The sequence below is a fragment of the Acanthopagrus latus genome, chromosome 15 (genome assembly GCF_904848185.1).
Source record: "Acanthopagrus latus isolate v.2019 chromosome 15, fAcaLat1.1, whole genome shotgun sequence".
Taxonomy (NCBI): domain Eukaryota; kingdom Metazoa; phylum Chordata; class Actinopteri; order Spariformes; family Sparidae; genus Acanthopagrus; species Acanthopagrus latus.
In genome coordinates, this window is record NC_051053.1 from 807,407 (window position 1) to 821,228 (window position 13,822).

The following is a 13,822-nucleotide window of genomic DNA, read 5'->3' on the forward strand; positions in this document are numbered from 1 at the left end:
ACAACCAGAATTCAGTTGGTTAAATGCTGGACCTCACAATGCATTTGAAGCGCAGTGTACGCTCTGCAAGAGGACTCTCAAATTGGGCACATTTGGTCTGAAAGCACTGGTGTCACACACAAAATGAGAAAAACACCAATTAGCTTTTAAAAGTCTTCAGCAAGGTCTTGTTATCACACACTTTTGTACACCAGTTCCCAGTCCAAGTTCATCCAGTTTTGCTCAACCTGAGCTCTGCGCTGCCTCTGCTGTCTCGTAGTCAAGCAACATTCAAACCATCTTCGTTTCAACTCCAACGTTGAAAGCGCAGGTGCTTTGGATTTTAAACTGTGTGTGTGTCTGCATGTGTGTGTATGTGTATATGTGTCACACGCACACATGCACACACACCAGGGTTATTATAGTTAACTAAATTTAATGAAATTCCCAGATAAAAACTAAACTAAAACTCGTAATCACTTGTTAAACTAATTAAAACTAAACTGAAATAAAAAGGAAACTGCATTAAAATAAAAACTAATGAAAATTTACAAACTATAATAACCCTGACACAAACTCACTCACTCCATTCGTCATTTTTTGAGTTGCTGAGTTCCTGCAGAAACCCTGTCGATAACAAAGCATGCAGTCAGGCCTTGCATATGTGGCATGCATAATATATGTTGAATTACTTAATAATCATCACAGCATCACTACTAATCAGAGAGTTTACTGAATCCAAATTTTAAACACTTACAATAACAAGAATGAGTAAAGCCACTTGCAGCCCCTGGCATGAGTTCCTGTTCCTTATTTTTGCCTGTTGAGGTTTTAACTATACAAGTGAGATCATTTCTGCTTCTGGAGCAGCTCTGAATCTGAAAAGCACTTCAATCTGCCTCTTATTCATTACAAAAGTGAGCTCAATAAGTTGCTAATTAATGTCATCCCAAACCAATATAAACAGCTATAAGACAGTCTTCACATTGTATGCAGATATGAATGCTTAGGCACATAATTGTTTAGAATTTCGAGTTATGGGAAGAGTGTATGTTATGGTACATGCACTCACACCACAATAAATGGTAAGGGTGAATGAATAGATGTCAGCATGTGGATGAATGTCAAAGTGTGTTTATTAAGTGCAATTGGAAATTAGTTGATTAAAGATAATCAGATGGTGTATTTTTTAACCTGTGATATCTACTGTAAGTGTATCGACTAAAATGCACAGTAGGTTGTAACATTAGTCTTATACGGTATTTACAGTAATATCTCTCCACATACAAGCCATCCAAGTGAAACAGTACATTTCACTTGGAGTTTGATAATTATTAATTGACCAACACATATCTGTGTGAAAAAAAATCTCTGTTAAAAAGTTCCTTCTGCCAAGTGCTGACAGTTGACCATTTCATCTGTGATTCTTCACTTTCTTGGCATTTCTATCACTGCTTATATTCATTATCTTACAATCCATCTGTGCCCTTAAATCGTTGTAATCTGAAATCATTACATGTTTGCAAAGTAGATGTCACAAATGAAAAAATCTCAAGTCATTACATTCTCATCACTGAACCCTATGGAAACCCTGACAGCCAAGTATATGTTGTATGGTGAGTCTGACCATTTACTAGTTATTAGCCCACCTTTGAGAGGGAGAGTTATGACCCTAACTGATTGCAGTCGACTTTAGGTATCTGTTAAAGCCGTTTCACACTGGTGCAATACGAAAATACAGCACAGACTTGCGGAATATCCGTGTGGCATTTTTCAAGCATGCACACTGATCCTGGTGCGAAATGTTCGCATTCTTGTGTTCTAATTTCGCACCAAATGCAAAAAAAGTTGCGGTTCATTATTTGACAGATAATGGACATAGTAAGTAGCAGTGACGACAATTTTATTTTCATTCTTTTAAACAAGAAAAAGAAAAGAAAGTTTTGGGTCCATCCTATTTTGGAAAGGCAGACGGAACATGGAGCATTCCATAGGCTCACCCAAGAGCTGTGCCTGTGTCACCCAAAGTCAGACAATATTTCAGGATGTTGATTACACAGTTTGAAGCCATTCTGGAGATACTGGGTCCTCACCTCAGGAGGACACAAACCAACTACCACGAGCTAATCAATCCTGAGCAATGGCTTGCTGCATGTTTGAGGTAAGAAAGTCATTTAAGCTATATATGCTCTCTGTAACCGTACTATCAATTTGACAGGTGGTACTTTTAGTTGGGTATATGGCATCAATATACCTAACCAAAGTGGATCACTGTGTATGTGTAAAGACGCACAATGGTGTGGTCACAGGCTATATGGACACATGATGACTTGTTTGTTTGAAAGTGCATAAAGAGTAGATATAATATGTTAATCAGTGGCTTGGCATCTAGCCAAATAGCTGGTAGCCTATGTCTAATGATGAGCCGACCAGTATAAATGTTTTCACATCGGCCTCAATGTTGTCCAGCCATGAAGCGTAAACGTGCCACCAAGATTACAGCTGCTCTCCAGCTGGGCCAGGATGAAAGCAGCGAGTAGCTTACATAACATGTATTTCTATGACCACAGCCACCGGCATACAAATTCTTTTTTGTATATGCTAATTCTGGGTCGTCCTTATATCACTACAGATGTTGTTTTTGTTTTTATAAATATTAAATGTTATTACTGATGCCTTTTCATCTGTATATTTTACCTGAAATTATGAGAAAACCTCTACCTAGTTACACTACAATGATCAGACAAAGTCAATTTACTCAACACATTCCGTTTAGTTAGTTTGGTTAAACAATGTGAGTGAAGTAAGCCTTATCTTTTATCTTAGCAAACAAAACCAGTTTCAAAAAGCACAGTATTTACAAAAGGTGTATTTAAATTTAAGTAGTTGTGCAATGTAGTAGCCTACTTTACTAGACCATTAATGTAATGAAAGGTTATTAATGAAGAAAATAAAATAAATGTATTTAAAGGGCAATTGACTTCTTTAGAGCCAATTACACACATCACTCCTCTCAGAATCTTCTGAACAGACACGAATGCATGTAGGCTATAAAATAATGGCAATAAAATCTAATCTGTGTAATTTTATTATTTAATTATTTTATTCTGCAGGTTCCTCAACACTGGGGACTCTTTTGTAATGATTGCTTCAAGCTTTCGTCTCAGGGTTTCCATGGTTGCTGTAATAGTTAAAGAAACCTGTCGACTGATCTGGGAGCAGCTCAAGGGCCAATACATGCCAGTGCCCACGGAGAAGACCTGGAGGAACATGGTGCAGCGATTCAGAGAAAGATGGAACTTCCCCAATTGTCTGGGAGCATTGTAAACATGTTGTCATTCAAAAACCGGCTCACTCAAGCTTCACCTACAGGAATTACAAGGGGACATTCTCAGTTGTGCTCCTTGCCCTCATGGATGCTGACTACAGATTCCTGGCTGTGGATATTGGGGTCTACGGCAGCTACAGCGATGGTGGCATTTTTTCCAAATCTGCTCTTGGTAGGGCTCTTGAAGCAGGTCCCCTGAATGTGCCACCCCCTGCTCCACTTGAGTCTGCACCACAGCTCAGAAAACTCCCTTTTGCCATTGTGGCAGATGATGCTTTCCCCCGAAGACATACATCATGAAGCCATATGCGGGGAAAACACCTCCTTGAGGATAAGTGCATCTTCAATTACTATCTATCTCAAAAGTGCCTCATATCTGAGAATGTGTTTGGCATCCTGAGTCAACATTGGAGGGTCTACCAGCGGAGGATTCAGCTCAAGCGCAGCACAATGGATCAGGTCATCAAAGCCACCTGCGTGTTGTGCAATTACCTGCATCCAAGTGATTAGACCAGTATGAAGGGGATGTCACAGGTGTCACAGGTGATGATGATGATGGTGATAATAACCCCGAGCCTACCCTGTGTAACCTCAGGCCTCCGCAGGGAAACCACGGTTCACTTGAGGCCATAGGGGTCTGGAATACCCTCTGCCATTTTTTTGCATTTTTGCATGTGTTCCCTAAGAATACTCATGTGTCCATTGTGGTGTCTTCAGTTAGAGGAGCACTAACTGATGTTGTAATATTTAACTGACCCACTGTGTGTTTAGAGATTCATGTTCTCTATCTATTCATCAACCAATCATTTATGTTTGTTTATTCCATGTGTTTACATCCCCATTCATTATTTACTATGGATGAGCCGTTTTCAGATTGTAATGTTGAATAATAAACTACTGTTGTTGCAAAACATTTTCAAAGCATACTGTCATGTTGAGCATGCATACAGTACAGCTATAGATAAATGTCCTGATAACTTTAGTAGGTTTGAGTATGTAAAACAGGACAATGAAGTAGATCTTCACGTTTCAGCTAGAGAAAGACTTAAAACTATAAACCAGATCCATCCATATAACACTCTCCCACACATTGCAATATCCCTAGAAGTAAAACTTCAATAAATTATTCCCATGTGCCTACTACAGATACAGGTTTACCCATACTGAACAGGAAATTACTGGGGTTATAGTCAGTTAACCTTAAAACACCTTAAATAGTTAATAAAACGCATACAAGGAATCTGTTTGAAATAGTTTGATAACAATAAAAGAATAAATCATGTAAATACAACAAATAACTTAAAGGAGAACTTCGGTCGATTTAATCATGCAGCTTCATTGCTCAAGCTACTCTCGACTTGCCAGTACCGAAGACGCGAACACATTTGGTCCAACCATTACAGGGCTCCGTGAATGGAGAGTTAGCATTGACAGCTAACAGCATAGGGTCAGGACTTTACACTGTGTTTTAAGCTTCTTAACATGCTCCGCATTAGTGATGGGAACGGCAGTTCTTTTTACTGAACTGAATCTCTAGAATCCGTTCAGTAAAATGATTCATTCAAAAGATTTGTTCACCGAATTGTTCAGTGCTCTCCAACTCCCTGAAGTGATAAGCAGCGAAACGATCCATCATTCTGTTAATTCACTTACTGAGGGACGGTGTGCAATCTCACGGGAGACACAGTGCTGCTCTGAGTGGTATACATGCACTAAAATTATTACACGGTGAAAGTGTCCTCTGTGCACAGTAAAATCACATAACATGACGCTACACGGATGTTAGCAGCACAGCGCTAATTTTAGCAGTACCGTTACTGAATGTGAATCATCTCCTCTGCCCTGGCCGAGTGAGTGACACAGCACCACTTTCAGCACAGTGCGTGAACGAGAATCATGTACTCAGTGACAGTTCTCTGCCTGCAGTAGATTCGCGAATCATGAATGAATCACAGCGCAAATGTGATTCAAGTTCTGGCGTCCCTTGTTCGCGAACGACCTGCTGAGGACGTGAATCACGTTTGCGCTGTCACTGAATCAGCGTGAATGTGAATCACGTTCGCAAACTTGAGTGACTTTTACTGTCCAGTAAAATCACTGAAGATGATGCTACACGGATGTTAGCAACACAACGCTAAGTTTAGCAGTACAGTTACTGAATGTGAATCATCTCCTCTGCCCTGAATGAGTGACACAGCACCATTTTCAGCACAGTACGTGAACAAGAATCACATCCTCAGCGTCAGTTCTCTGCCTGCAGTAGGTTCGCGAATCATGAACGAATCACATCGCAAACAAGGATCACGTCCTGACAGTTCTCTGAGTGAGTGGCAGCAGTCCCACTCCCGGCCGGCATGATCGTGGCTGAGCTCAACTGAACTGAGAAAAGAAACGAATCAGTTCATGAAGTGATTATGTTCACTTCATTCACTGAAAAGATCTGTTCATTCGAACGACACGTTCGTGACCGATCACACTACTCCACATCTCACCCCAAACGTTATGCAACATCAGCAGACACTTTACAACACAGCACTGTAGTGTGTATGACTCAAAATGAATAAAAAGTAGTTAAAACAGTGTGTTTGTGCAAGTAGCCACATACTGGTTTGCCAGTACTGAGGAGTTTGCCGTGAGTATTGGTTGGCTCAACTGTTTCCTCCGCCGCAACAACTTCACTTGCAGAAGACAACTATTGCCCAAAAGAATGCTAGAGAATTCACAGAGAAGCAGGAGAAGTTTGTGACATTTTCATCCCAGATTTTTGAGAGGAATGAATTAAATGCCTGTCCCGATTTGCCACTTGGTCTGTTTAGTGACTAAAACAAACAGACGCCCCGGCTATTATTTGTTTTTTTACAGTAGTTAGGGAAATTCCGAGACCGCGATCAAACATTAACGTCAGCTCAGAGTTCACTCATCTGGGACTAGAAAATCCTTTCTGTTCCTAGGTCGTTACTAAGGGTTGGATTATTTGCTGGAGTGGTAAACTACGTTCCATTACACATTTGAGTCTACTGACGTGACAGATTTTGTTTCAGTTATTAGTCAGACCCTATGTGTTTCCCTGGAAACATGATGCACACTCACAAAACCTTTAAAATTTGAGAGCAAATGTCCATCAACATGGATATATTTTGATTATACATTTTATTTGTGTTGGTATTAGTTGTATAATCGCAATATTACCCAATATTACAATCTTACAGTGCTGCTTGCGGACCTTTGCGCAAGCGCCTCGGTCCTGACCGCATCACTGTCATGCTCAAATGACGTTAAAGCTCACCCTCTCGGGTAATATTGCTTAATTAAATCACTATGCTAAATTTGTTTAACATCACTATGCCACAGTTACATCACTCTACTCTCTCACTATAGGCTACCTCATCATCACTGCTGTAATACAAATGCCTATCCTAATGTCAATCACAGAATATCTGTCCTTACAAAGAACCAGTACTCTGTAATGTTTGTGCCCTGCAATCATCACTATACCTCCTGCAATGTTGGAATAAGGAAGGACGGCACATCAAAGAACTGCCACTTCTTCTTGGACTTGCTGGCCTGGCCACTTTTGGTTACCAGCGCCTCTCTCCTTCTCTTCATGTGTCACGAAGGTTCCTCCATAATTTCTTGACTAAAGCAGCTATGGAGTAAAAATACAGTGTGTGAGTACCAAGAAAGGATAGCTTTATTAGAGCCCGAGCAGGTTTTGACCTTCGAGGTCCCTATTGTTTTTCAAATGACCACTTTTTCGTCCCAAATGATCGCATTTTTCACTGAACATACCCTAAAACTCACCAAATTTGGAATGTATGTCACACCTGCCGAAAAATTTCATAATCTATTATCATCCTTGATTTCCACCACTAGGTGTCGCTATAATCAAGGAAAATGTGGTTTGGCTCATAACTCCCAGATATTTTGTTGCACATTCAAAAACATTATATCCACACGTTCACTGAATTGTGCTGAATCTCGTCATGTAGGCCACGTGTTGCAGCAGCCATGCAAGAATGAGGAATAGGACTCTCACATCAACATTTTTTTTTTTTGCTGTTTGCTGGCCAAATCCTTTTCCATGTACGCTGTTACAGCTTTGTTTTGGTTTCCAAAATGTTCAATTGCATAGCCACGTTCAGTGATCGCTGCTGCTGTATCAGAATCGCTATAATTTCATTTCGCTTCTGCGTAAGAATTGTTAGAATGTATTCAGGTGGATTTAGACACATTTGTTGATTGTTTTCCATGAGAGTCAATTAGCATTCCGCCACAACGAAACAAAAGTCGATGCAAAGTCTGTTATCCATCCCCAAATCAATCCCCTAATCAGAGCATTTGTATCCTTTATCCTTGTGTACTGTTTTAATCTCTCGTGTTTTTAGCCTCTATGCTTTTATGTCTTAGTCCCTCATGTTTTTAGTCTCAATGCTTTTTGCTTTATTTTACTGTTTTAGACTGTCAGTTTTTAATCTCCAGTGTTTCCTCATGGGGACCTGCCAGACTGGGAGTTGTCTCTGGTCTGGCCTTTGGGGGTGCTGTCCCATGGACGGTTTTGGCCCGGGTAGCTTGAGGGCTCCGCACCTTGGTGTGGGGCCTCCTCTCTGCCCGGGTTGGGGTGGTCCCTGTGGCAGCGCTCCCTGTGGCCTTGGACTGGGATCGCTCTCAGTGTGATTGGCCCCCCAAAGGTAGCTTCCTCCACGCAACAGGTCTCGCTGCCCAGCCATGTCTCTCTAGTGACAGATAGTGTATGTGTGGGTGTGAGTGTGTGAGTCTGTGTGTCTGCGTGCATATGTGTGAGTGTGTGTATGAGTGTGTGTGTATTTATGTATGTCTCTGTGCATGTCTTTGTGGGTGGGAGGGTCAGGTTCTTTTAATTTTCTTCTCTTGATTTTATTTGCTGTTTCTCTTTTTCTGTTGTTGTTTTTAATCTCTGTAAGGTACTTTGAGCTATGTTTTGTGTGAAAAGTGCCATACAAATAAAGATTGATTGATTGATTGATTGATTGATTGATATGCACCAGCTACCAATGCATTACTACGTTTATGTGTGCACACAATTAAGCGCTGCTCTTCCACCTTGCTATAGCATTAGCATCATAACGTATCCTTCATTTCACCAATGGGTGACTGCGGACATCCGGTTCCCCATCACATCTGTTTAAGAAGGTGCTGCGGTAGCCTGTTACAGCAGCTCTCGCTCACTTTTGAGCTTTTTCTTCTTTTTATATTTATTTTTGTACTTTTTTAACTGTTCTTAATTACCTCTCTTTGGAGCTCTCTCTCCAGACAGTATGGTGACCAGATTTACTTTTTCTCTCTGGTCTTTATACTGCTTATTTCACTGTTTTTCAGCGGGTCTCTAGAGTCTGTACACAGCCCTATTGTTTACAGTAGGGATCAGCTGTTGGCCCTCAGTATCACTAGCGGCCCGGTGTCCCCCATGAACTGAAGAGGAGGAGACGCGGGTGCCGTGCCAGAGCTGCTAGACGTAGCAAGAGGAGACGCTTCAGACCTGTCCTCCCCTCTGTCTTCATGGGGAATGTGAGAGCTCTCCCCAACAAGATGGACGAGCTAACAACACTGACCCACCATCAGAGGGACTACCATGAGTGCAGCATCATGGTGCTCACTGAGACGTGGCTGAGGAAACCAGACTTCCAGGCTGTGGGGGATCAGACTTGGGTGAACAACCTGAACCTGTTCTTCAGTGGGTTTGACCAGACACCCACCCGTCCCACGGCCCAGTCATCTCTGCTGCCCCCATGATCTCTTCTTCCTGCCCTGTTTACTGCCCCATTCTCACCTCTCTCTCCCTTTCCACAGCTTTCATGTTGCAGACACAACCCACTACCCCCACGACATTCACCCACCTCCCACACCCGACACTCAGCCCCCCCTGCTCCAATCTGTCCCTCTCCACTATCCAGATCCTGAAGCTGGGAAAAATGCCTCTGCTGTGGAAAACCTCATGCGTGGTACCAGTACTGATGACCCCCCACCCAAAAGACTTCAACAGCTACAGTCAGTTGCTCTCACTTCACACCTGATGAAGACTTGAAGCGGCTGGTCCTCGTCCATCTCCACCCTCTAGTGGGTCCTTTTATGGAGCCTCTCCAGTTTGCATCAACCTGGCATCAGAGTGGACAAAGCCATCATCTTCCTCCTGGACAGATCACTATCTCACCTGGAGAAGCCTGGAAGCACTGTGAGGATCATGTTCTCCTGCAATAGACTGATACACCCCAAGTGTGTGAAGGAGAGGTATCGCAGGTCCTTCCTTCCTGCTGCTGTCCGACTGTACAAGCAGTCTCATTTGAAAACTAATTTCTGGTTTGTGCTGTCTGGTCAATTTTTTATATTTATTATTTGTATTCATAAATACAATTCACTGCCACACTGTATATAATTACACGTTAATTCTGTACAATATCATGTTTATATGAATATACAAGTTTATTCTATTTTCCCGTTCATGGGACAATAAAGGAATACTGATTCTGATCCTCAAAGCAGCCACAGCAGCTCTCCACATTGCATCATTATTGTTCACAACATGCTGAAATTTTCAACAAATTTCCAGCTGGTGCAGTGCTTTTGACAGAAATTATAGGAGTTAGCCTGTTACTTAGCCACTTGGATGTCTGTGTGAGACTCGGGCAGAAAAGAGAACTCAGATGCGGAAATGGCAGCAGTAGTGTCAAGTTTTATTATTCTGAATTTGTAACTCTCCAGCAAGAATGACAAATCAAACTCTATGAAACTCTGCGAGACAAACAAGACAAACAACATGAAACACAGAAAAACTGAAAACGCTCCCGCAGGAGGAAAACCTACACTGTTCTTGAATATATACATAGATATCAAAATTACAAAACAAAAACACTCCGAAGAGAAAGCTCAGAGGCTATGAAAATTAACTACTCTTTCTTAAATAATTTAACAAAAATTCACTCGTGACGAGGAAAACAAAAGGCTGTAAAACTTCAAACTTCAACTCAAAATCCTAACCAGAAAATACAAATCAAAATCACTCTTCTCGAGGATACAAAATTCAGAAGAAATAAAACATGAACAATACTTAACCATCTATGAGTCAAACTCTCAACAAGGCGTGGAACAAGGCTGTGATCAAAGGCTTCGGTAAACGACATAAAGACGAAATACTTTGGCACAGAGACAGGGGAAGACACAGACTTTATACACATGAGGAAGGGGTTCACAGGTGGAAACAATCAGGGATTAGGGATGACGTCAGACCAGGGACACAGGAGGAAGGGCAAGTGACCTGAAACGAAAGGAGAGTTATTTTCAAAATAAAACAGGAAGTTCACAAGACAGATACCAAGACGAGACAACCTCACCACGATGTGACAGTCTGACATTATATGACCTAGTTGATACATTTTGCTTCATTAGATTATGGTATGCTGTGTTGCGTTCCTCACAAAATCCACAAGCTGATCATTGTTAGCCACAGGGCAATCTATTTATTTCTTCAATGTGTATAAACGTGAAAAGTGTCCATTTTCAGTTCCAGCAAAGATCAAATACTCACAGCATATATTTGACTCAAAACCTGTTCTCAACGTCAATCAGAAATACAGAAGTGGGCCTGGACTGACGGACATTGAAAATAAATGATCTGAATACCTTCCTGATGTCAAATGTTTGTATAGTGTATAGTCACATATGCTGAACAGACTTAACAACAATGAAACACAGAGAAAACCGAAGGTAGAATTCAAACAATTGTAAGCATTTCATCTCTAAACCAAGAAAAGTTCTAGATAAGTTTTACTCTTCACACAGAAAACCACACCATTTTTTCTGTCTCACTGACAGAATTTAATGATTGATATGATCCTCAACTGTTTACAAATGAACTGTGAATGTTACAAAATGCCTGAAATGCACTTTGCAGCCTGTTATCGCAGTTCAGTTAGAAAGTTGAACAAGAACATTTTCAAGAGCTTAAAGCATATTTATGGTACATGTATTGATAAACTGACTGTCTCCTCCCAGGCGTTGGGAAGGCGGGGATCCTGGTGTGTCCAATCAGAAGACTCCAACCACGATCCTGCTGACTCCAGACAGGAAGTTCCACAGTTTTGGCTATGCAGCACGTGACTTCTACCATGACCTGGACCCTAGCGAGTCAAAACACTGGCTCTACCTGGAGAAATTCAAAATGAAACTCCACACCACTGCAGTAAGGATACAAACATGTTGTATGCATACAATGGATAAATGCACAGTAGTTCTCTGGGTAACTTACCATCATGCCAAGTAGCAATACAAACACACTGCATCCTCATCACTCACTTGGCTGATATGTATTGTGCTGCAGCTCTGTGAGCCTGTGGTGATACTGCATCACTCCTCGATGTCTGTCACTGGTCAGTCAGTCAATTTTGTAGAGGGTATTATCTGGTTGATGCTGTTACTGTCAGCAGCCCCTGTGCCCACTGTTAAAATCAGGATTTAAGAGGATTTCAAGATATTTTAAAAGAAAGTAGTTATAGTGTTTTACATCCTTCTCCACCCTGATATTTATAAGCTTCATGAGTCTTATAAATGTCAGTATTAAAGCTGTAGTCTTGAGTTTTGAGGAAAAAAGTGGACTTAGCCAGAAAATTTGACTGAACACAGCTCCCAGGTCCCTCCTTCTTCCTCTCTGCTGCGCTGCAGCCCTGCCTTCAAAGCCCCTCCCCACAGAGGAGCCTGCTGTGCATGAACAGGCTTGTGATCACATTAACGGAAGATGGCAGATAACCAAGACAGTACATTCAAAAAAACAACATAAGCTCTGATGGTTCTATTTCTGACCAATTCTGCTAAACTACAATGATGAGTGCCTCATGCCGATCACTGTAGTTATCGTAGATAACAAACAATATTCCTCATATCGCTGTAGATGAAGTTACCACCTAATCATTACCCGGTGCAACATTTTTTTCTCTGAAGCAAGAGTGATGTTATTTCTCTAAACCATTTCAACCACTTCAGAGCATCCTGAACACAAAGTAACAGTTACAATTATAATTGTCCAGTCACTTGAGACACTTTTGCTTACCAGTAGCCATAAACACAAAACTAAACACCAAAGTTAGCATACAAGCTAACAAGCTAGATTTAGGAACACGCTACGTGGCTCAACTGCAACATCGTACGGCCATATGTGCTCTTGCGAGTATTACTGTAACTGAAACACAGAATGAAACATATATCAAGCAGGGGTCCTTACTTGTCCAGCAGAAAGGTTGCTGGATTTGCATCGCTCTTGAGTCCTTACAAATCCTGCAGCTCCCTCCACCTCTGAAATGATGCTCTGATATTTATCCTTGTTTTCTCTCTGGCTTGGTCCAATTCTTTGTTTTTAAACAGCTTTTCTTCATCAGTTTTCTTATTTCTTCTGTTTTTCTTGGGCAATGATGCAGAATTTTTCAGCACTCTGCCTGCACAGAGGGGCTCTGCCAAGTACGCGCTGCGTGTGAGAGGAGGGCTGCCAGCAGGAAATGCACTCTTAGACACTGTCCTTGGCCTTCATTGGTTGTATTTAGCCAGGAGCAGTGGATTCTTGCAAATCAAATTACATCCACTGGGTGGACCCACAGCCTGAGGATTTTTACACAGCTGACCCGTATCTTATTCTACTGTCAGATCATAATGAAAATTTTAGCAAATATAATCAAAGAATAGTTACAGACTACAGCTTTAACTATTTTGGTGGAGAATGACATGACTAATATTTGCAAGCCCAACTTTTGGCCCCTATGCCAGTGTATTTTTATAACCCATAACATGAACATGTTGAAAGGGATCAACCACTTCATATACTGGCAATTATGCTATCATTATAGAAAGAATAAAAATGTAAAGTCTTTCATGGGGCCATTGTATTCTTAATATTCGAGCATGAATGTTCTAAGTGAATTTCTTGACTTGAATTATGAATTTTTAGATTTGTGTCTGGTGAGCAGAGTTGGCACTGATTGGCACTGTTAATGCTGGTGATATTCTGTATTTATCCTCGCCAGAACTCCACCATCAGTCCCTCCAGCTCCCGATGTGAGAGTCAGGTTATTAACATGGATTGTGAAAACAATATGACTAGGGTTGCACCTAAGGATTCCCTTTTTGTTGATTAATCTATCAATTATGTTTTTGATTAATCTCACTTGTTTTTTATTGCTCAATTAATATAACAATGAATTTTCCCCAAACTTTAAATCTTGTCATTTCTATGTCAGTATTTTCTTCAATCCTCCTCAATCATCAACAAACAAATATGACAAGGATGCATTCCCCGACAAAAAATTGACCAGTTTTAACTGGTAATGTTTGTAATCCTATTAGGGGAAGGGACAAAAAGTAAACAGGACTTCACATCAAATCCTGTGTTGCAGCCAAAAACACTTGTTTCCCATTCATGTCAAATGAGGGTAGTCAGTATTGGCTGCGGCAGTGCATGCTGCAGTGGGTTCCACAAAAAAATGCAGCCAACTGCAGCGG

The 13,822-nt window shown here is 41.2% G+C and overlaps 1 protein-coding gene across 4 annotated transcripts in view; it reads left to right on the forward strand.

The window, feature by feature from the left end:
- Positions 1-13,822, forward strand: part of hspa12a (heat shock protein 12A) — a 158,755-nt gene that overhangs the window by 91,517 nt on the left and 53,416 nt on the right. For all 4 annotated transcript variants that reach the window (XM_037123841.1, XM_037123838.1, XM_037123842.1 and 1 more), the window contains one exon: positions 11,333-11,519. In XM_037123841.1, the coding sequence (XP_036979736.1) occupies positions 11,333-11,519 (187 nt within the window). The remainder of the gene's footprint in view (positions 1-11,332; positions 11,520-13,822) is intronic.